At 35.1% G+C, this 23,072-nt stretch overlaps 2 protein-coding genes across 5 annotated transcripts; both read left to right on the top strand.

Annotated features, from left to right (window-relative positions):
• Positions 1–7,565: 7,565 nt before the first annotated feature.
• Positions 7,566–11,736, top strand: LOC106432203 (glycerol-3-phosphate acyltransferase 7-like). Its single transcript, XM_013873052.3, has 3 exons — positions 7,566–8,355; positions 8,751–10,950; positions 11,429–11,736. The coding sequence occupies exons 1-2, from the start codon at positions 7,774–7,776 to the stop codon at positions 9,663–9,665; spliced, it is 1,497 nt and encodes a 498-aa protein (XP_013728506.2). The 5' UTR covers positions 7,566–7,773; the 3' UTR covers positions 9,666–10,950; positions 11,429–11,736.
• On the top strand, positions 10,836–20,180 carry LOC106432229 (exportin-7). 4 transcript variants are annotated; one of them, XM_013873078.3, is made up of 30 exons: positions 10,850–10,950; positions 11,429–11,497; positions 11,932–12,189; positions 12,289–12,449; positions 12,608–12,673; positions 13,066–13,183; positions 13,481–13,590; positions 13,706–13,801; positions 14,021–14,144; positions 14,427–14,494; positions 14,953–15,039; positions 15,222–15,374; positions 15,458–15,553; positions 15,670–15,729; positions 15,822–15,940; positions 16,053–16,140; positions 16,589–16,693; positions 16,770–16,874; positions 16,964–17,016; positions 17,107–17,170; positions 17,259–17,393; positions 17,859–17,971; positions 18,055–18,148; positions 18,323–18,542; positions 18,648–18,778; positions 18,911–19,057; positions 19,158–19,286; positions 19,369–19,467; positions 19,543–19,581; positions 19,664–20,180. In XM_013873078.3, exons 3-30 carry the CDS (start codon positions 11,949–11,951, stop codon positions 19,799–19,801), a joined length of 3,159 nt encoding a protein of 1,052 aa, XP_013728532.1. In that variant the 5' UTR covers positions 10,850–10,950; positions 11,429–11,497; positions 11,932–11,948; the 3' UTR covers positions 19,802–20,180. The 4 variants fall into 4 exon arrangements, with proteins under 4 accessions (XP_013728533.1, XP_013728532.1, XP_048623201.1 ...); XM_013873079.3 differs by lacking the exon at positions 11,429–11,497 and having other exon boundaries at positions 10,836–10,950; XM_048767244.1 differs by lacking the exon at positions 10,850–10,950 and having other exon boundaries at positions 11,429–11,551.
• Positions 20,181–23,072: the final 2,892 nt, after the last annotated feature.

Raw genomic sequence — 23,072 nt, 5'->3', positions numbered from 1 at the left:
GCGCGTGGAAGGGTGTGACCCACCGTTTTAGACATTTCCTGGAAAACGAGAGATCGTTTTCAGATGTTAAATGTTCTGTGAGACGATTGAGAAAGTTTTTAAGCGAAAGAGTTTTGAGATTTTAGTGGGGTTTCAGAGAGGAGAACTCGATTTCGGCGGATAAAGCAAAGGTGGCGGCAGTAATAGACGAGATTGGCTGAGAAAATCATAAGGCCGTCAGTCGTTAGGGTTCCGACGGAGAGTAATTAAGGAGACAAAATTTCAGAAGAGAGCTAAATTAAATTTCAAGTGGAATTAGACAGTGGGTGTTTACTGGGATGTATAAGTTCATGTCTGTTGGTTCAACCCATATGAAAATGCAGATCTAGCGGGGGAGAAAATACGGCGGTGGAGAAACATACTACGAAGAAGAGAGGATTTACTGAGAAGGAAAGGTATGTTGTTGATTATTTATCATACTATGCAACCTGATTGTGTGGTCTTGGTTCGGTGGGGGTAAACAAGATGGAAGTAGTACGCCAGATACCATACTATTTATTGGATAAAGATAGTTTAGTATGCAGACGGGGGTTGGGACCACAATAATGGAAACTGTAGATGTATTAGTATAGGGTATTGAACATGGAGTGGCGCTTAGGAGAAACACGCAGCAGAGGAAGATATTAGTGCTGTTCGTTTGGTTGCCGCAGGTACCGGCGGCAGCGGCAGCGTCAACATTCTGCGTCAACTCTTGTTCGTTTCGTTGACGCAGGAAACTGCGTCTGACGCCGCGTCCGAACGCCGCGTCCTGCGGCTGACGCCGATAAAATCTGCGGTCGCGATATAGTATGCGGCAGCGTCAGCAGCAGCGTCAGCGTCTGCGAAACGAACAACAACTGTATTCATTGACGCTGCCGCCGCCGCTGACGCTGCCGCCGCCGCTGACGCCGAAACCTGCAGCAACCAAACGAACAGGACTATTATAGTATGTTTTATATGGTTGGGCCAATTGTAAACTATGTTGTGGTTGTCGTAGTGTAGTTTAGTCAGGCCCGAAGAATGCGGCAATTAACCGGTTGGATTAACGTAATTCCTATACATGTGTAGGATGGAAGAGCTTGGGTTGCAAGAGCAGTTGTATCAGACAGGGTACGAACCTAGCGGGCGTAAAAAAATTAATATTTACTTCAATTTGAGATGGATAGAGGTGATCAAAGAAGCACTATCTGACGCGCAGCAGGAGCTGTTAGCGGAATCACAGTTCCGCCAGATTATGCTAATGGGGGGGCATACATTTTGGGTTATGTTTGCACACCAGTTATTGGCACGACAGTTGGTGGCACTCAAGAAGTATGAGCTTTGGTGGCGGTTTGCAGGGAAGCCCATAAGGTATGCGATTGGGGACTTCGCTTTAGTGACAAGGTTGAATTGCGGAACCCCTCCATCAAATGAGTTGGGTATTCAAGGTGGTGGAAAAGGGGAAAAGAAGGGTATAAAAGAATAGACCACATGGGATACTCCCAGGGAGCGAAAGGAAAAAATAGATACGTAAATGTCCCATCCACAGACGTTTACTGTGCGATGGCTATAAATTTCATATTTGGGCCTGTTATGATTATTCAGCAAAATGCCCCATTAGTATAACATATTTGTAATACAGAATAATTAACTTTCGTGCTACCGTTTATAAATCCTCCTAAGCTAATGTTTATGTATGATATTAAGTTATGGTCAAATATGGATCGAGTATGGGTACCTTGATTTTTCTTGAATCATGTAAGAGCATGATTAATGGTGGGACGTGGGTTCTTAGGTTTTTTTTTGTCCAATTAAAAAAAAAAAGAAAAATTAAAAACTAACCAATCGCGGGTCGCCACGTGTCAGTGGGGCCCGGGAACAGTACAAAAACTCTATAAAATTTGACTCTTGCGGAAGAGGAAGAAGCGTTGAGTTTTAAAAAAAATATGGGGTCCACCTCTTAAGAGCCCACTTAAGAGGTGAGACCCACATCTTAAGAGCCCAATTTAGAAGTGGGGATAAATGTGCTCTAAGAGCATGATTAACGGTAGGGGGTCAAGGGGGTTCTTATTTTTTTTATTTTTTTTATCTGATTTTTTTTTTTAAAAAAAATTAAAACAAACCATTCGCGGGCCGCCACGTGTCAGTGGGGCCCGCGAACAGTACCAGAACCAAAGCATACTCGCCTCTTGTGGAAGAGAAGGGAAAACTGAATTTTAATAAAAATGTGGGCCCCACCCCTTAAGAGCCATGCTAAGGGGTGCCGTTAATTAGAGCATGATTAACCCGAAGTTCTTAGAATGGTGTTCTTAGCGGAAGTTAAGAAACTGTTTCTTAACTTTTAACCAAAAAAACTAAGAACCGGTTCTTAAATAAGGACTTTAAGAACCAGTTTTTAGTCTTTTTAGTTAAAAGTTAAGAAATAGTTTTTTAACTTCCGCTAAGAACCTCACTTTAAGAACCCCGGGTTAATCATGTTCTTATGGTCTAAGTGACCACTTTTAATATAAAAATTAGTTATCTTATTTTCTGGGGGTCTGTGTCGCACTGTCGTGGTCATTTCATGCTAATTTACACTATAAAATGGCCTAAAGTGCCATTTAATTATTTTATTGGTTTCCGAAGTTTATAAATATAGATATGTTTTGCCAAACTCATCATTTTTCTTTGTTCCTCAACTGTTGTAGTCTTTTAGGCTTTAAAGAAATGATTAATTAGTGGTTGAGATGCAAATCCAGCCGTTTTGTATGGTGACACAAACAAAATGTACAGTATCTAATTAGAAAAAGTCCACTCTCCCATCAACTTGTCTTGCATTGAGTTAGTTCATTCAAGCCAATACAAAGTACAGAAACAGACAAATAAACAAATCAATATGATTAGTAATATTCAGGACATGCTTGGATTTTCAGTTCATTCAAACCATCCATCTTCCGCTGCATTGTAGCTACAAATTTTTTCTAAGCTGTGAAAAATTTGATAGCTATATGACTGATTTCTTGCAGTGGTGGTTCAAAAAAGATATTTCAAGAAGTTCGGGCTTCTTTCTCGTTTGTAGATTGTCTTCAAGGAGTTTAGAGCCCTATCATAAAAAAAAAAGATTTATGTTTTATGTATATAATTATATACTCTATATATACATGTTTATTTATTTTGTATTCGAATCAAGTTAGAGCCGAAAATAACCAGCTCAGACTGCAGCATCAGGCACTCCAAGTAAAAGAAATAATTTTGTATTAGTACCTTGATATTAGCTTTAGTAAATTGTACGCGGTAGAATTGTGAATCATCCTCCCCTGTATCTGCATTGTTTTGATAGAGCCGTAATTATTGTTAATCTAAGTTCAGTATCCATTGATCATAATCAATCCATATAGTTGTAGTTATTATAATTATAACTGTCCTTTTCTTTGTTTGCCACTTACGAATTGGGAGCGCAATATAGGCAACTGAAGACCAGATAAAAAGCGGCGGCAATGAATCAATGCCAGTAACATTGAACCTATACTGTTGTAATTTGAAAGTGTTCCCATTAAACCTCTATTTATTTGTGTGTGGATATGACGTTTTTTGTTTGTGTGTGTGGATATGACGTTCTTCTTTTCTTTGCTAGAGACACAAAAGAGGAAAGTTGAGGAATTGGGGTTAACGAGTCGGTCTCGTTTAATATCGACTTTCGAGCTTTTACAACGTTTTAGCTTAATCATGCATGCAATCATATAAGTATGGCATTATATTTTAATACTAACGTAAACCTTTTTATCTGCAGTGTTGTCTGTGAACCCTACGAACCTTGTCTACTTGTCGCTGTCTTTAGCCTCCCTCATAAATTCTCCTTTTTGTTTTGGTGGGTCTTAACCCTACTGCCCGGTGTCCTCCACGTCTTGTTTTATGTGAAAACATTTTTATATTCTACCTTCTAGAATTTCCTTTAGTAGATATATAGACAGTACGAAGAAATAAACCCGAAGAGGAGTGACGGACACAGCCAACGAATTATCGCTATATAGAAACTCAGGTCCACCATATTAAAAATGACATCAAGCCCAAGTTAAACCATGTTTCCGGCAAACCAAACTGAATCACGCAGCAAAACATCATGATCTGACTGGTAATTTTTTGTTTGTTAAAGTCTGTTAATATAAGGCCGATCAAAATCATTGAAAATAGTACTTCTATGATTTGATGGGGACATGAACTGATTTCGACCAGGTTTCAGTTTTCGTATACCAATTGAAGTTCATCCCACAAAAAGAAAATTATATCCCGTTTTCACATCTCCACACGTTACACATGTAGATGATAACAAATTTAATATCTAGGCGCGCACAAAGCCACGAGATTTAAAATATTCCCTTCGGAAAATATATATGGTGTTCGTACATATGGTCAGTGATCTACTATTATAGTTTATTACACATGGTGCAACGAAATTTAAAATGCTATTTGTATATTTAGGTGTACACGTGACCTAATATCGGTGCAGCCCGACCAAAACTCGGAAGCAAGTTGGTCAAAGTTTCTTCTTCTTCTTCTCTTTTTTTTGCTAAAAGGTTGGTGAAAGTTAAGCCATCAAATTATTCGCTTTTTTTTCTTTGCTAAACACTATTCGTTTTTTTTTTTTGAAACTACTATTCGCTTTGTTGATTGTAACTCTTATGTGTATCATCCCTTGTAATCCTTGTATTATTTGAAAACATTAGGGCATGATTATCAGCTGGGACATTTTTTGTTCCTTAGTTTTTTTTTTGATTTTTTTTTTTTAAAAAAAATTAAATGATGAACCAATTGCGGACCGCCACGTGTCAGTGGGCCCACGAACAGTTAGGGACAACCGTTGGGACGTTTTTTAATTAGAGACATATGAGCAAAGTTCTTAGAAAAATGTGGTGAACCCCACACCAAAAACACTAAGGACCAATGTTGGGACTACCAATAATCATGCCCTTACAACATTTAAGTTATATCACATGTCTTCGCCATTTTGAATTTCAGAATCATTAAACATTAGGTTAGTCATCTAAACATATACTATACATTGTCACTAAACTAATCATAAAATTAATTATTAATATATAATTTTTTAATTTTTCTTTAAATAAAATCTACGAATACCTAATATGATTAAAGTATATATAAGATTTTTTGGTAGTATTGGTGAACACAAAGGCTATGATGAACTGAGACGACTCTTCTCCTTGCTTAGAAAGCACTCACTTTAGTCGTTGATGATCCAATTCCATTCATTACTAACAATTAATGATTTTGAAAAATAAAATTTGGTATCAATATGTGTATTTTCTATTATTTTTGTTTTTTTTTCAACAATTTTGCAGACTCATATCTACCATTTTTGTTTAATTTTATATAATCACATTAACCGTATAATAAAAATTAGAATTTTTCGTACTGCATATATTATATTTTCACATATGAAAATTTGTGATCATTAGTTAAAAAAAATTATAACAAGATACAAATGATCATAAAGCCACATGAGTATGAAGTCTCATTTAATTAATATTTAGATATATATATATATATTTTCACATCATTTAAACTAACCTATATATCATATAAAATACATAAATAATTAATTTTAAAATTTGCATTGAACAAGTATTGAGAATTTAACATTTTAATTTCAAATTTTTGTATTGAAATTTTTAAAATGATTATAAATTACTAAAATTCTAAAACTATTAGAAGTCTCATATCAAAAAAAATTGTTATCAATGGTTTAAAAAAAATCTTATAAGAATATACAAATCATCGTAAAACCATATGAGTAGAAAGGTTCATTTCATAAATAGTCATATTAGATATTTACTATATATATGTGTGTTAATAAATTTAATTATAAATCATATAAAATAGATAAAAGTGATTATTTGGATTTATTTATCATAAAATGATTGAAAATAAATAACAATGGTTGTTTTGATTTATATGCATATGCCAATTTAATTACATGTATAATAGTTACAGATTTTTTAATTCAATATATATTTCTTATTTTATTATTTCATGATGTGTAAAATAATATGTAAAGCGTAAATAAATAATAGTACGTAAAACTATTTGTATATACGATATTCATGTCTTGCGAGTCGCGGATCTTAAACTAGTTACAATAAAAAAACACAAAACACATGAGGTCCAATATCTATATTATTAATAATGAAGTATATTTGAAGAATAACCCTTGATTCATCTTAAATATTACAAGTTTTTCCCTTAGCTTTCTTTTTAAAAGAATAAATCAATAAGAAAATATTCCATAGAAAATTAAACGTATTTTACACATTTATAATTAATTTATTAGTCTATTTCTAACATATAAGCACCATATTTTTATAATGACAATAGAGTATCCCGAATATAATGCTCGTGCCATCAATTTAAATCCTAAGCATAGTTATTTTTCTTTTTAATAAAACCAATCAGATAGTATACTATATGATATATTTTATTGAAATTGGTTTCTAGAATATTTTAATTCACCCACAACCCATGCAACTACTATATAAATTTCACCATGCCAGAACTATTACTCCAACTATTATACAAAATCAATGTGTGATATATTTCATTTTCAGATATTTTTGTAGTGATAATATATTCCAAAGTTAAAAATTTTAATTTTAAAAGAAATGAAGATGAATTGGGTTATTATAAATATTTTACAGTTATATTCTTACAGGTTATTCCATTAACCATAAAAATAGCAATCAAAAGTATGTGGAATACAAAAAAAAATCTTTATGTTTTAATAAATCTGATTTTTAATCAAATAAAAGTATACTATTATATATTTTATAAGATTGTATATTAACAAAACCTTTCAATAACTTTTATATTGAATTTAAATGTATATTTCGTTTTATATAAAAACGTTACATAATTTCAGAAAACTAATTTCAAAATTATGATAATTTATATTAATTTAGTTTTGGATTTTTTTCAAATTTTAATTTTGGATTAGTATTGAATAAAGATTGGTTAAGTTAAATTTTAAAATATAAATAGATATTGATTTACTTGATAAAAGTATAAAATTAGGTAAATTTCTATCATCATATTGAGCGATGGATCATGGTATTACAAATATTTTACATTTATATTTTTATGGATTATTTCATCAAACATACAATATACTCATCAAAAGTACTGAAAGTATCTAGAGCATTGAAAATATCTTTATATTTTAATAATCTGATTTCAAATCATATAAACTAATATCCATAAAATTTATGAAAAATAAATATAGTTATAGTTCTTAGTATAAAATTGAATAAACCAAATAAAAATATAGTATAAACTAAAATTCTGCAATCCAAACATTTATCCTATTAAAGGAAAATAACTGAAATAATTCAGATATAAAAATGAAAAAGTTATGTATAAAACTTAAAATATATAAATTATATTTAAAATTATATTTTTTATTAAATATTTTTTTTGACAACAAAAATAATTCTGCGCTTTCAAAGCGCATATCAAAATTTAGTCTAATATTATTTCAGTGCACATTGACTTCAGGATTATCATGAATCATTAAATGTGTAATCCACGTATATATATTTATTGATCAACGACAAATAAAATAATGCGTTCAACAAAACAAAACAAAATAAAAGTGGTTGCGAAACTGATAAACTGCCGTGTGATATTGCATTAGAGACAAGTTAATTCAAACCATATAAAAACTAACTATATGATCAAATAATTTTCATAACCAAACAAACCGAAACCCAAAGAAACAATTAAGTGGTGATGGAGTCATCAACGACAACATCGTATTCAGTCGTGTCGGAGCTCGAAGGAACTCTATTGAAAACCCCAAAACCTTTCGCTTACTTCATGCTCATGGCTTTCGAGGCATCAGGATTAATTCGTTACACACTTCTGCTGTTTCTATGGCCTATCATAGCACTCCTTGACGTTTTGGGCTACAGAAACTGTAGCCTTAAGCTGGTGATCTTCGTTGCAACGGCTAGTTTGCGCGAATCGGAGATAGAATCAGTGGCTCGAGCCGTTCTTCCCAAATTCTACATGGATGATATAAGCATGGATGCTTGGAGTGCGTTTGGTTCGTGCGAGAAGAGAGTCGTTGTCACAAGAATGCCACGAGTTATGGTGGAGAGATTCGCTAAAGACCATCTTAGAGCCGATGAGGTCATCGGTACAGAGATAATCATCAACCGTTTCGGTTATGCCACCGGTTTTATTCAGGAATCTGATGTCGATAGATCCATTTTCAACAGTGTGGCTAACTTGTTTGAAGATCGAAGACCTCAACTAGGTCTTGGACGACCGATTATCTCGGGCTCTCAAACTTTCCTATCGTTATGTGAGGTAAGAATTACGAAAAGAAAAACGTTATAATATTGAGTGAATTGTAATTTGATTTAAGAAAATGTTACAGTCACTTTAAAAAAATGGAACAAAAATCAATTTTTTTTTTTAAAAAAAACTCATACATGCTAATTAGGTAGAAATCGAAATTATTTTAATAATATGATATTTAAATAATTTTTTTTTAATTATTTTGTTGCATATTTGATTTTCTTCATTTCTAAAAAGCAAGTTTTGATTACGTACTTTCACTAAAGATAAGATATAGACCATGTTTTATCAAAATTAAATCCCCTTTCTTATTTTCTAATATGGACCTGAAATATTTTAAACTAACAGACATTTTTTCATACCAACGCTCATTCTAATGATCGTATATCTTTGTGTATATATAGGAGCAAGTTCACGCACCCGTTCCATCGAACTACAACGTCCAGCGTTTGCATGTGCAGCTGTTACCAGTCATATTCCACGATGGACGTTTGGTGAAGCTACCGACACCAGCCACCGCACTCCTCATCCTTCTCTGGATCCCTTTCGGAATAATCCTAGCCGTGGTTCGTCTCTTCATCGGGTCCATGCTCCCGTTATGGGCCATACCTTATGTCTCACGCATATTCAACATTCGGTTCATCGTAAAAGGAAAGCCTCCAGCACCAGCATCCGCTGGAAACCAAGGCGTACTATTCGTATGCACTCATAGAACCGTAATGGATCCAGTCATATTATCCTATGTGCTCGGCCGTAGCATCCCAGCCGTTACCTACTCCGTTTCTCGCTTATCTGAAATATTATCTCCGATTCCAACGTTTCGTCTAACTCGAGCTCGAGATGTAGACGCCGAGATTATAAAGAAAGAGTTATCTAACGGGGATTTGGTGGTATATCCCGAGGGAACCACTTGCCGTGAACCGTTTCTGCTGAGATTTAGCGCGCTTTTCGCGGAGTTAACTGATAAGATCGTTCCCGTGGCGATGAACTATAGAGTTGGGTTCTTTCATGCGACTACCGCTAGAGGCTGGAAGGCTTTTGACCCCATCTTCTTTTTCATGAACCCTAGACCGGTTTACGAGGTGACGTTCTTGAACCAGCTCGAAGTGGAGGCAACTTGTTCATCAGGGAAGAGTCCGTATGACGTGGCTAATTATGTGCAGAGAATCTTGGCGGCTACGTTAGGGTTTGAGTGTACTAACTTCACGAGGAAGGATAAATATAGAGTTCTCGCTGGGAACGATGGGACGGTGTCGTACTCGTCGTTTCTCGACCAATTCAAGAAGGTCGTCGCCACTATCAAACCTTTTTTCAAATAATTTTCAAGTTTTTATACGCATTTTTCTAAATAATGTGATCATCGCCTGGTTGCAAAATGTTTGTTATCCTTTTTAGATCTAATTCAAGAAGGTATATTCTTACGGGTTTGTATTTTTCTTAATTTATATATCAACTTTTTGTTAAAATTTTAAATTACATATAAATGGCAACTGTTTTTACATGTTACGTCTACTCAAGATAACTCCAATATAGTAATGAACAAATACGAATAGTTGGACCATTATATCAACCTTATATATCAAAATCATCTAATTCTAGGTTGTCAATCACTGTATCAACCTTATACAATATCAACTATTCGATTACAGATCACAATCATTTAGTTTTTTAGGTTGCCAGTGTACGTTAGATATGTTATAATTTTGCGTTATAACTAAAAAAGCAAAGATAAAAAATATGTGATGGTGGATTCAAGCCTACTAAAGATTTGATACGAGAAGCTAGCTCAGCTCAGACGTTACTAATAACTCATAAAAAGTTCACAAATGAACATGAAAGAAAGAGGAAAATTTTCAAAGAAACGTTCAAGACTTAATATACAAGACGCCAATTCAGTCAAAAAGCGTTAAGCCGTAATAGTCATACAACCATCTACACTCGAGATATTTTTTATAAAAAAAAATTAGTGACTACAAAAACATCATAAGTACCTAATTTATGCTTAAAACAAAATATCCTTGTAACGTTTCCGTGTAACGAAAATGTTATGAAAAAATTGACCAAGAATTTATTTGTTTAACCAGTCGTAATTGAATTCTCTTAGGCTGACATCACATCATTCAAAAATGTATTATAATCGTTAGTAATCATATTTAAGGTGAGAAGAATCATGTTTGACAATGCCTAGACGATTGTAGTTTGGTGGGGGTAGATTAGAAGTTGATGAAGAAAACTTGAGCAGATTATACAATTTAACTTGGTCAAACATATATTAATTGCTTATTTGTTTTGTTGACCGCTAGAATTTCAGCGGCCGCCTTCGCGTTAATTTGGCCAGTTAGAGATACTGCCAAGCCCGTCATATTTATGGGCCTAGGCAGGCCCATTAAATTAGGGTTTGGCCCATATTAAAACACGAGCCGAGATAGAGATGAGCGAGTCTCTCTATAAAACCAAAAAAGGAAGTTACACACTCGCCTGATCAGACTGCACGTCTCTTCTTCGTTCTCGCTGTTACCGACGACGCTTCGCTGATCGAGGTTCCAGTTCGCCGGAAAAACTTGCCGATTAACGTAATCGGAGTGGCTACCAGCTCAATCTCTGGTGAGGCGAAGTTTGTTTTCTCACATCGTTGTTTTCCGAGTTTTTTATTTGCTCGATGGTTTATTTTCCTCAATCGCGTGCTTCGTGAAGTGATGAAGATCGATGATGAATCGTATTCGTGTAGTGTTTACTTATAGTGGTTAGGATGTGATTGAAAATACGAAATCTAGGTTTTCTATGTAGCTCATTTCCTCACTGTAGCCGTTTCTTTAATCGTGTTCTTGCATTGTATCGAAATGTCTATGAAGATTTAGCGTAGCATATGATTTCGTTTAACGTTTCATCAATACACTTTCCGTACGAGTCCCTAGGATGTAGCTGTGGCGGAATGATATGGTCAAGTCATGTGCTAAACTTATAGCGGTATTCGATCGTGTGTGGCTTGCGTCTCATATAGAGTTGTAGCTTTCACTCTTATGTATGGCGTTTTGTGTGGCTTGTGTGGCAACTGAAGTTTGATTTTTGACGTTTTAAACAGAATCAACCCCGGTACTGAGCTGGAGTTAGGTGATACACAGCTTCAATACTTTTCCTTCCATCATCCAGAGTTAGGAACTTGACTCTGCCATTAGGCTATCATTTTTTTTCTATCACTACTTGTGTATTCTCTCTCTCTCTCTCTTTCTCTCTATTTTGTATGACATCTAAGTGATGTATACTGGTAGCTCACTGAATAATTTGTACATGGTCAACTTACTAGCGCAATTTTTTTTCATTTGTTAATGTTGTTCCATCTTTGTTTGGATCTTGGTATTTCGTTTTCTTAAGGATTGTGGAGCTGTGTCATTTGATTTTTCTCCTGAAGCTTGTTTGATTCATTGTTATTGTAATGATTCATTGTTTATTGTAATGATTCATTCACTGCTTTGCTGCCACTGAATACTTCATAAATCAGGATACTCTGTAATAAACTAAAATCTTATATAAATATTCTTGTTAAAACGGTAGTGGTATCTGTTCTTTTTCTACCTTGTTGGTCAGATTCTGCTTCGTTACCAATGGAGAGCTTGGCGCAACTTGAGGCATTATGCGAGAGATTATACAACTCACAGGATACAGCTGAGAGGGCTCACGCTGAAAATAGTCTCAGATGCTTTTCCGTGAATAAGGATTATATACCGCAATGTCAATACATTCTCGACAATTCATCACAACCTTATTCCTTAATGCTCGCCAGCTCGAGTTTGTTGAAGCAAGTGACGGATCATTCCCTTCCGCTGAATCTTCGCCTTGATATCAGTAAACTTCTTATCCAGTCCTTCAAACTAAATGACTAGATATCTCTTTTCTGGGATTTCATAACTTACTTGTTTCTGGTGTTCTGTTGGTTTTGTTTAGGAGCTTATATAGTGAACTATCTGGCTACAAGAGGACCGGAGATGCAACCATTTGTTATTGCTTCGCTCATTCAACTGCTTTGCCGGCTCACAAAGCTTGGATGGTTAGATGGTGAGAGATTCAGGGATGTGGTGAAGGAATCTACAAACTTCTTGGAACAGGTGGTGCATCTTCGTGGGTGTTTGGTTACTGTATTATCTTTATTTCTTAGTGCTCTGTGGATTGCAGAAACCCATGTGGATGTTACTTTTGTAGAACTTTCAGATTTTTTTAACAAGAGCTTGCTGAGTATGGTCTTTCATAAATTTTGTTTGAATAGGGTTCCGCGGATCACTATGCTATCGGCTTAAGAATTTTGGATCAACTTGTGCAAGAAATGAATCAGGTTAGTGGTTAATGGTGTATAAATATCTTAACAAAGGCTGAAATTACTCACTGTAGAGTTTGTGTTTCTTGACATGGATTGCTCATTGCTTCAGATTCATATTAGTTTTGAGTTGCCTTCTTTTGTTTCCATGCGATGTAAAGTATCGGCCTGTTACAGATACAGTAAGAGTGTTGTGCTCAATATAACTATACTGTCTGTTTCCACCATTCCTTAAAGTATATTTCAAATGCACTTCTTAAAGATTTCAAATGGTGGTTTTTGTTAGACAGGTATATGTTACAACGTGCATTATATTAGATATTGAATGGGTCACAAAATATTGTCCATTTATTTACTTTTGTGAAATACTTATTGACATTTCTCCATCTTCTTTTGTTCAATTCTTATAGCCTAATCCAGGACTGCCTTCTACACGTCACCGGAGGGTTGCATGCAACTTCAGGGATCAATCCTTATTTCAAATATTCCAAATAGCTTTGACCTCATTAAGCTATCTGAAAAGTAATGGTAATATTATGAACTTCATCTTATGCATTGATGCCATCAACCTAGATTGTTGGTTGCGCATGTGTGAATTTTACTGGCTGTATATTAATGGATACCACCTCTGGAAATTCTAACTGTTGGATGAGTCATCTTTGTCAGGCTTTTCATTATATCCCCTCATGCCACCTTTGAGTTGTAAATGCCATCTTGAAAATATATGCTAATGGAATGTTTTGGTCTAGGCATAGCATGGGAATTTCATTTTCTTTTTCCTGTTAGTTCATTAGTAATGAGTCAGACGTTATGTTTTTTAATCAGCTGCCGGACGTTTACAAGAATTGGCACTTTCCCTTGCGCTGAGGTGTGTATCGTTTGATTTTGTTGGAACTTCAATCGATGAAAGCACAGAAGAGGTTGGCACAGTTCAGGTAGAACTTTAATATCGTGTTATATTCATCCTGTTTGTGATTGCTTAGTGCCTATGTTTATGTGGTACTCGATTTTCGTGATGTTATAACTTCTTGTGTTACCGATAATTTGTAGATACCAACGTCCTGGAGGTCAGTATTGGAGGATCCCTCCACGCTGCAGATATTTTTCGATTATTATGGTAGTACAGACTCACCTCTTTCGAAAGAGGTATGTCTATATTTTTTCAGTTCTTGATGAGAAGAAGCATATAGGCATGTTTTGCATCAAAGGAAAATTATCTTCAGTTCATTTCTATCCACTCGTATTGTGTGGACAGGTGTTTCAAATTCAGTAATATCACTGATACAGTAGCACACAGTAGGTACTAGGTAGCTTTAAATGACTCAAATTTGCTATTTGTTAATGTTCCTCTGTTTTAACTTCTAGGCACTTGAGTGCTTGGTGCGATTGGCTTCTGTAAGACGCTCTATGTTCACAGATGATGCTACCCGCTCTAAATTTTTAGCCCATTTGATGACAGGAACCAAAGAAATTCTTCAAACAGGAAAAGGTATGTTTGATGTATGACTATGGAATTTTTCTGTCCGACTGTAAAAACTTAAGCTTAAGGTGTTGCATTGTATGCAACTGTGTCATTTACAATTTTATAACCCTTCATGACTGAAGTTCGAGCCTCTCAGTTATGTAGTCTGTTAACATTGTACTGTACGTGTGTTGTTGATATTGTGTTTTAATGGATATTTGATACCTAACCTGATCTTACTTCTTCGTATATTATCTCCCTGATCCCGGTCCCTTACCTTCGTCAACACAAATTACTTTGTTGAATTAGGCCTTGCTGATCATGATAACTACCATGTGTTCTGCCGTCTACTTGGGCGTTTTAGGTTGAATTATCAGGTAAAAGTCAACTAAATTCTTTTCTAATTCACGCATTACTGTTTGTATAATTTTATTTGCGTCATAGCTAGAATTTTATTTGCTATTTGTCACAGTTGGACGGTCTTCACTATACCGATGCTATATGTTCTTTATAAATCAGTAATATATTCTAATATAGTTTTATTCTCTTCAACGATGTTCTTCCTTGGGATCTCTTGCCTAAATGGTAGTTGACAATCATAGACTGGGCGCTTGATTTGTATATTCTGGTGCTTCGTATTGCATTGATTTCTCTCTAGACTCTCCTTAGTAATTGTATATAACAAGATGATAATGCCAGCATGTAATTGTAATTTGTTGTGCGGCATCACTGTAATTATTTGGTGGTTATAATTTGGACATGCTTTATTGGTTTATATGGCTGATAAATTCAGATCTTATGTAACCTTATGTATGAATCTATCTGCACTCTGCAGCTTTCGGAGCTTGTGAAGATGGACGGGTACGGTGACTGGATACAGTTGTTGGCAGAGTTTACACTAAAATCTCTCCAGTCATGGCAGGTAAATTTTCGCAATTTATATCAGCGAATGCCATAGCAATCAAATTACAGATGCTTTATATTAGCGATAATCATGGCAATTCAGCTCAAAGCAATTCAGTTTATATTAGCGAATGCCATAGCCATTCAATTCAAATTTATTCTTAGTTTTGCAAAATCCATAAATAGTTTTTTTTCTTACAGTGGGCCAGCAGCAGCGTGTACCACCTCCTTGGAATGTGGTCCAGATTAGTAGCATCTGTGTCATACTTGAAGGGTGATTCACCAAGTCTACTCGATGAATTTGTACCTAAAATTACAGAGGGGTTTATCATATCCAGATTCGATTCTGTGCAGGTATATAACACCGCTGATTTTGGTAGATTCCCCATGCTAAATTGTATTTTTTCTTTGATATGTTGCTGTTTTCCTCTTTCCAGGCTAATGTCCCCGATGATCCTACTGAGCATCCTTTGGATAAAGTTGAAGTTCTGCAGGATGAGCTGGATTGCTTTCCATACCTGTGCAGATTTCAGGTTATCCCTTTACTTGATTTGCGTTGCATACGACACCCTTGTTTCGTTAACATAGTTTGTTGGATAATGCTGAATCTTAATACAATTGAACTGCAACTGAGGTTCTTATCGTGCAGTATGAAAGAATTGGCATGTATATAATAAACACAATGGAGCCGCTTCTGCAATCGTATACGGTAAAAGCCAATGTTCTTATGTGTAGAGCTTATTACTGTTCTGTCGATGTTTTTTGTGTCCTAAACGCTTGAGCTGAGTGATCGTGTAACAGGAAAGAGGGAAACTTCAGTTTGCTGACAATTCTGAACTGGCACTTATTGAAGCAAAATTGTCATGGGTTGTTCATATTGTTGCTGCTATTGTTAAAATCAAGCAGTGCAGCGGCTGTAGGTAAGTTGCTATCCAATATTTTATTATATATATATATATATATATTTTGCGCTTAGCTCTGTTTGAGGAACAAAACAATATATGAACATTGGAAATTAAATGTATGGTGCAGTATGGAGACGCAAGAGGTGCTTGATGCCGAACTCTCTTCTCGTGTTTTGCGGCTAATAGATGTCATGGACAGTGGACTACACATACAGGTATGACATCTGCTTGCGATTAATTAAAAACAAAATACTTGTAGATAATCTCGTTGGATTGCATAGTTCTATAATTTGGTGAAAATTGGATTTAAACACGAAGATATGAGTTACCTAAAGGTTGTTCTGCTACTTGATGTTCGTCAATATTTGTGTTTATCAGCGTTTTTTTTTTTAAAACTCACCATGAATACATACGGCTGGTAAATCAGTAAGCCTAGCTTATGTTCATAATCCTGTATAACCAGTTAACCACATATATGAATATATAGTAGTGATCTCATTAAACGTTTTTGATATTAATATTATGAGTGAACTGTATGTTATGTTAACGTTCCTAACAACCCTGTGCGGCTGTGCTTCACGTGATTTATTTTCTTTTCTCCCAGTTGAATTCGCAACTTTTATATCATCTGTAAAGTACTCAAATAACACATTCTTTCTGCAGCGATATGGTGAAATAAGTAAACAAAGGCTTGAGCGTGCGATTCTTACATTCTTCCAGAATTTCCGAAAGTCTTACGTTGGTGATCAGGCCATGCATTCATCAAAAGTAAATGCAAACTTGTTTCCTTTTTATATACTTTTTTTGTTTCATGTCTATTCCTGATACTACCATTCTGTTGCAGCAATTGTATGCCAGATTGAAAGACCTTCGTGGACTCGATGATCATCTTATGCTGTTGAACGTTATTGTTTGCAAGATTGCTACGAACTTAAAATGTTATACACAGGTAATCTTGTGTTCTTTACCGTTTCTGACATGCCGCTCGGAGCATCAAAACCATATATTCTCAAAACGATCTGTCTTTTGTTTCTTTAGAGTGAAGAAGTCATTGGTCACACGCTAAGTTTGTTTCATGAGTTGGCATCTGGGTAAATCCGTTACAACCTGTTCAAATTGATGTTATATTAGCTCATATGCATTTCCGTATTGAACTTTTTTGTTTTGGTTTTCGCTTGAAGATATATGACCGGGAAGCTGCTTTTGAAGCTGGAGACGGTGAACTTTATTATTTCTAATCACACTGTAATTCTTCTCCAAGTACTCTTCTCTTATGGACATCATGTAATGTATCACCAGCAATAATCTCAGTATGTAAATTGCCATATTCCAGAGAGAGCAGTTTCCATTCTTAGAAGAGTATAGATGCTCGCGCAGCAGAACAACGTTTTACTACACGGTTGGCTGGTTGATTTTCATGGAGGATAGCTCAATAAAGTTCAAGACGTCGATGGAACCACTTATGCAGGTTAGTCTCCATTTTCTTTCAGCATCTTATCTCTGCAGCTTTCATTTACAATAGTGATTCTGTACGTATCTGCCCTGCATACTGTTCTCTGATTATAATGATAGGGTTGCATGTCTTTTTTATGGAAGAAGGAATGAAAAAAAGTTTGTGTTTCTTCTTACTAAGTAACCCAGGCGAAGCATAAGGAAGACATGGTCATGGTGAACTTTGCATTGAAAATGCATAATGGTCACCCTTTCTCAATTCTAGGCATAGTTTGATACATGGATTACAGGGTTGATCTACATCCTAATATCTTATGATATCTTATTGGCATATATTCGCATCGCAAAGTGGTTATGTATTTTCTGTTGTATGCGTAGCTCAATATCCTAATTATTGTGGTGTAATGGAATCTCTGTTCTTGTATATAGTTCAAGTTGCTGTAATAAGCCAGTAAACTACTATTAAATTCAATCATGATAGGTTTTCCGCACCCTGGAATCAACACCAGATTCGATGTTTCGCACTGATACTGTGAAGTTTGCTCTGATCGGATTGATGAAGAGTTTAAGAGGAATTTCAATGGCTAGTAGCAGGTATTGACTTCATCTAGTTACTTTGACATCCATAAACATTTTGCAATCTTATGATTATTTAAGCTTTCTCTTTTTGATCTCAGCAAGAGAAGTTATGGTCTTTTGTTTGACTGGCTCTATCCTGCACACATGCCACTTCTTTTGAGAGGGATCTCAAATTGGTTCGACACACCAGAGGTATTTAGTTTTACATTATACTCTATTGGGTTGTATTAAAGGTCACTGTCCTAGTAATAACCTGAGTCCTTATATCTGATTTAACACGTCAGTGAATTTACGCTTTCTGCCATTATTTATTTGAATAGTGGTGCCTTCTTTCTCTCAGCTTCTCTTCTTGGATTGTTGATGTAGGTTACGACCCCGTTGTTGAAGTTCATGGCTGAGTTTGTGCATAACAAAAACCAGCGCCTTACTTTTGATTCTTCTTCCCCAAATGGCATCCTGCTTTTCCGGGAAGTCAGTAAATTGATTGTGGCTTATGGTTCAAGGATCTTGTCCCTTCCAAATGTTGCGGATATATATGCCTTCAAATACAAGGGGTTCTGGGTTTCACTGACAATTCTGTCAAGAGGTTAGAACATGATTTCGACGTTATAGAACCAAAGAGAATCAGTCTTTTCTTGTTTGTTGCTTTAGTTTATTATGTTCTGATACTTGATAATCATCTTATGGGCAGCGCTTTCGGGAAATTATTGCAACTTCGGTGTGTTTGAACTCTATGGCGATCCAGCTCTTGCGGATGCACTTGATATCGCATTGAAGATGACCTTATCAATACCCTTGGCAGATATATTAACATATCGCAAGGTATGCTTTCAGTAATCAATTTTAGTGATCCAAACGCATCGAATTTTTTTGGCTTTCACTCTTGATATTTTTTGCATTACCTTTTCAGTGCACTGTAAACTCAAATCTTATCGTATTTTTTTCATCTTTCAGCTTACAAAGGCATACTTTGGATTCGTCGAGGTCTTGTGTGGCAGTTATATTACCTTTATATTGCAACTGGATACTGCCACTTTTATGCATCTCGTAGGTTCCCTTGAATCTGGACTCAAGGGTTTGGACACAAGTATTTCATCACAGGTGAGAAATGTGTAAAAAAAAAATGTTAAGACCCGTTTATCATGTTGCACAATGTCTCTTCTTAAGCACTGATATATATATATATATATCATCGTTTCAGTGTGCAATAGCTGTAGACAACCTTGCTACATATTATTTCAACAACATCACAATGGGTGAGGCACCAAATTCTCCCGCTGCTATTCGTTTTGCACAGCACATTGCAGACTGCCCTAGTTTGTTTCCCGAGGTAACTCCTCTTATCTCTCTTTAGCATAGATGCAACACGTTTAATACACTTTTTGTCTAAACGGGGTTTCTATTACAAGCAGATATTGAAGACGCTCTTTGAAATAGTTTTGTTAGAGGATTGTGGCAATCAATGGAGTCTCAGCAGGCCGATACTAAGCTTGATTCTTATAAATGAGCAGGTATGTGTAATTTGTATTTTTCCGAAGTGAGCCTTTGTTCATTTGTCTAACTCATTACAACTGCTGTCTCACCAGATCTTCTCTGATCTGAAAGCTAAGATCCTCTCCTCACAGGTGATGATCCAAAACTCTCTATTATTTACCATTTTTACCCAAGTATTGTCGAAATCTTGAGCCATTATTTTTAATGGTGCAGCCAGTGGATCAACACCAGCGACTCTCTGCTTGCTTTGACAGTCTTATGACAGACATATCGCGGGGATTGGATCCGAAGAACAGAGACATGTTCACTCAGAACTTGAATCGTTTCAGACTTGAGTTCCGCGTTAAATAGAATCAGTCAGACAAAAAACAGTCCCTGATCCGCGGTCTACTTTACATTAGGGGTCTCATCAGAAAGACCCACATGACATAGTGAATCAAAAGTTCTCAAGGAGCAAAAGAATGGGGAAAACAAAAACAGAATAACTCTCTAGATTTTTTGGTGCTGTACATATAGCTTATAACTTTTGGTCGTGGTTCAGTGTTGGGATTTATTTTGTCTCGTCTCCTACCCAAAATACTAGCTCGATAAAAAAAAAAAGTATGACAAGGGTATCCTTTTGGCAAATGTTGCGTGCAATTAGGCTCATTTTCTTTGTGTTTGTTTGTGATGGTAAAACAAACCTGAAAGAAAATGCAGATTTGAACTGACGGGTTCGATGGTTTTGCTAGTTCTTGTTTAGCTTTGATCGTCTGGATTTTCGTATGACGAATTACCAAAAAGAAAATATTAAGCAAACAGGATGAAGTGTTTATTTATCTGTCTTTCTTGTCAACTATCAAAGCATATATTGTTCTTCATCGAATACAGCGTAACATGCGTACACAGTTTATTATATGGCTACGGCCTTCCACGAGACCCGGAATCGAATTTGGGACCTCTGGCATCCGAAGCTGATGGTATATAACTAGTAATCACTGTAATTAAACTGGAGGTCCAAGTAAATTTTTTTATATTATAAATACAACTAGTAATATCTACGAAGAAAATTTATTTTGGTTGTTGTTACTTGCAGGGGTTACCTGGTGAATCTCTTATTACCTGGTTAATTTTAAGGAAAATTTATTTATAAGCTAGGGTTTTCGATTTTTGTCACCTCCAACAACTAATGATCAGGAAATTAGTGGGTTGTTGAGAGAAGATTTTATTAATGAAAAAAATTTCCTTGTAGATATTACTAGTATATAACTAATGATTAGGCAATTAGTGGGCTACGAGAAAAATTTATTAATTTTAAGGAAAATTTATTCTTATTATAAATACAACTAGTAAACAACCCACTAATTGCCTGATCAGCAACCCACTAATTGCATGATCAACTAATAATATCTAAGAGGAAATTTTATTTTTATTATAAATACAACTGTTCCGTTTCATTTTAATTGTCGTTTTAGGTTTACGCACACATATTAAAAAAATATTTAAATTTTTGCGTATTTTCAAAATAAAAACATCATTACCTATACACCTAAACATATGAGTATTGTTAATAAATTTTAAAACGAATTTGAAACAAAAATTTTATTCAACAACGATAATTAAACTGAAACAAAGGGAGTAATAAACTGGTTTTTAATGAAAACTCACTAATTACCTGATCACTGATTAGACGTTGTTTCACGTGACAAGAACCCAAAACCTTAGCTTATAATATTTTTTCTAAAACTAAAATGTTCATCAGATTCCTAGCATTTCCAACATGTTCAGCATCTCAACCAATGGCGGAGCTAGGGTTGCATTTTATAGGGTCATAATGGATTTATTTTAGGTAAAAAAAAGATATATGTGAAGTTTGAACTCAAAACATAGGAGTCAACCAAATATTTTTAACCAGTTTGCCACAATAACAACAATATATTTCAGTGTACAACTTATATTTTATCAATTTCATAGGGGTCAGTTGACCCCCTCTCCCTCAGATGGCTCTGCCACTGATCTCAACTAATAAAGTAACTAATAATGGTTTTAGTCTGTTGTTAAAATTAAAATTTAACTACCTAAAACAAAATATAAGAAAATAACAATAATAATAATCTGCAATTTAGAAAAATGAATTTTGCCGGCTGGAGATGCTCCCTGAACCTATTTTTTTACTCGAGCTTAGCTGTAAAAAGCTCTTAATTAATCTTGTACTATTTTTATCAACCCTAGTATTCCTTCCGTTTTAGGTTTATGCACACTGATTAAGAAAACATTTAATTTTTCATATTTTTGAAATAAAATCATCATTAACTGTAAACCTAACCATATTTATTCCAATAAAAAAATTAGAGAATATTGTCAATAGATTTTGCATTAAAATTATAAAACATATAGTTATCTTACAACAACGACAATTAGATTGAAGCAAAGGAAATACTATTTAAAACTGATCAGTTTACAGCATTTGGAGCCGACATATTTTTGTGTGACAACAACCAAAGAAAGAAAGAAAAACACATACATATTATTGCAACAAAGCATATAATTAATGGCTGACAAGTGACAAGGAGCTTAATATGAACGTGAGAGACGACAACGTAAGTGAAGAAACGAAGAAACTGATCTCTTCACTTCCTACAGACGAAGATTCACTAGTTAAGCTCTGCAAGTACCAAGGATGTTGGTATTACTACAACACTCTCCAAGCTGTCATCAACTTCCAGAATAATTTTCAGCCGCAAGACACTGACATTATCTGTATATAAATCTTAAATGTAAAAAAAATATTTTGTGCTACGGCTCCTAACAATGTTGAGCCGGCCCTGTTGATAACTTGAGTGGTTTGGAGGTCAACAGAACAGGGAAAACGCTGACGAACGTCGATCACAATAGCTTATTCCGCAAAGGAGAAGTTGGTGGCTGGAAAAATTATCTAACTCCCGAAATGGAGAACAAAATCGACATGATCATTGATGAGGAACTAAAAGGTTCGGGTTTGACTTTCTAGACTTGTTTTACTTTTTGATGTTTGTTTGTACCTTTTATTTTTTTCAATGCGTTGTAATAAGATTACCTTCTGCCATGTATCTTACATTCTCTACTTTGAATTTGAACGGTGGTAAAATGAATGAAGAAAAACATTAAATATTTTTATCATTCCTAAAAAATTATACCATTTAAGAAGAATTTTTTTTTTTTACCATTTATGACTAATAATTTTTCTTCGGTCCCTAGTGTTATTTGTATGGCCAAGGGCCAGACCCTTTGATTTCACACATCTTTTAAATTTTAAATGCAAACCGGAATTTTTTTATTTGTTGTCTCTCTTCTTTTAGAACCTCGTGTGTTTCTTTGTCCTCTTTTTTTCTTTTTTTTTCTGTTTAACCAGTATAGGTCCGGGCCTTCGGTCTTAATCCCCCCTAGGTCCGGAGCCAGCCTTTATCTGTACCTGTTATGGTCCTGGACACTCCTCCCCGCCCAAGACTCGAACTCGTGACCTCTCTCAGGTGTTACCAGTTGAGCTAGCTGGTGTCCTATTTTTTTCTTCGTTTTTATTTTTTAATTGGGTTAGCTAAACAACTAAATAGATTTTTTCAGACTAATTTTATCTTTAATTAAACATCTTCAGTGATGTATCATA

This window comes from Brassica napus, chromosome C9 (genome assembly GCF_020379485.1).
Source record: "Brassica napus cultivar Da-Ae chromosome C9, Da-Ae, whole genome shotgun sequence".
In the NCBI taxonomy this organism is placed as follows: domain Eukaryota; kingdom Viridiplantae; phylum Streptophyta; class Magnoliopsida; order Brassicales; family Brassicaceae; genus Brassica; species Brassica napus.
This window is presented reverse-complemented; position numbering and strand designations above follow the sequence as displayed.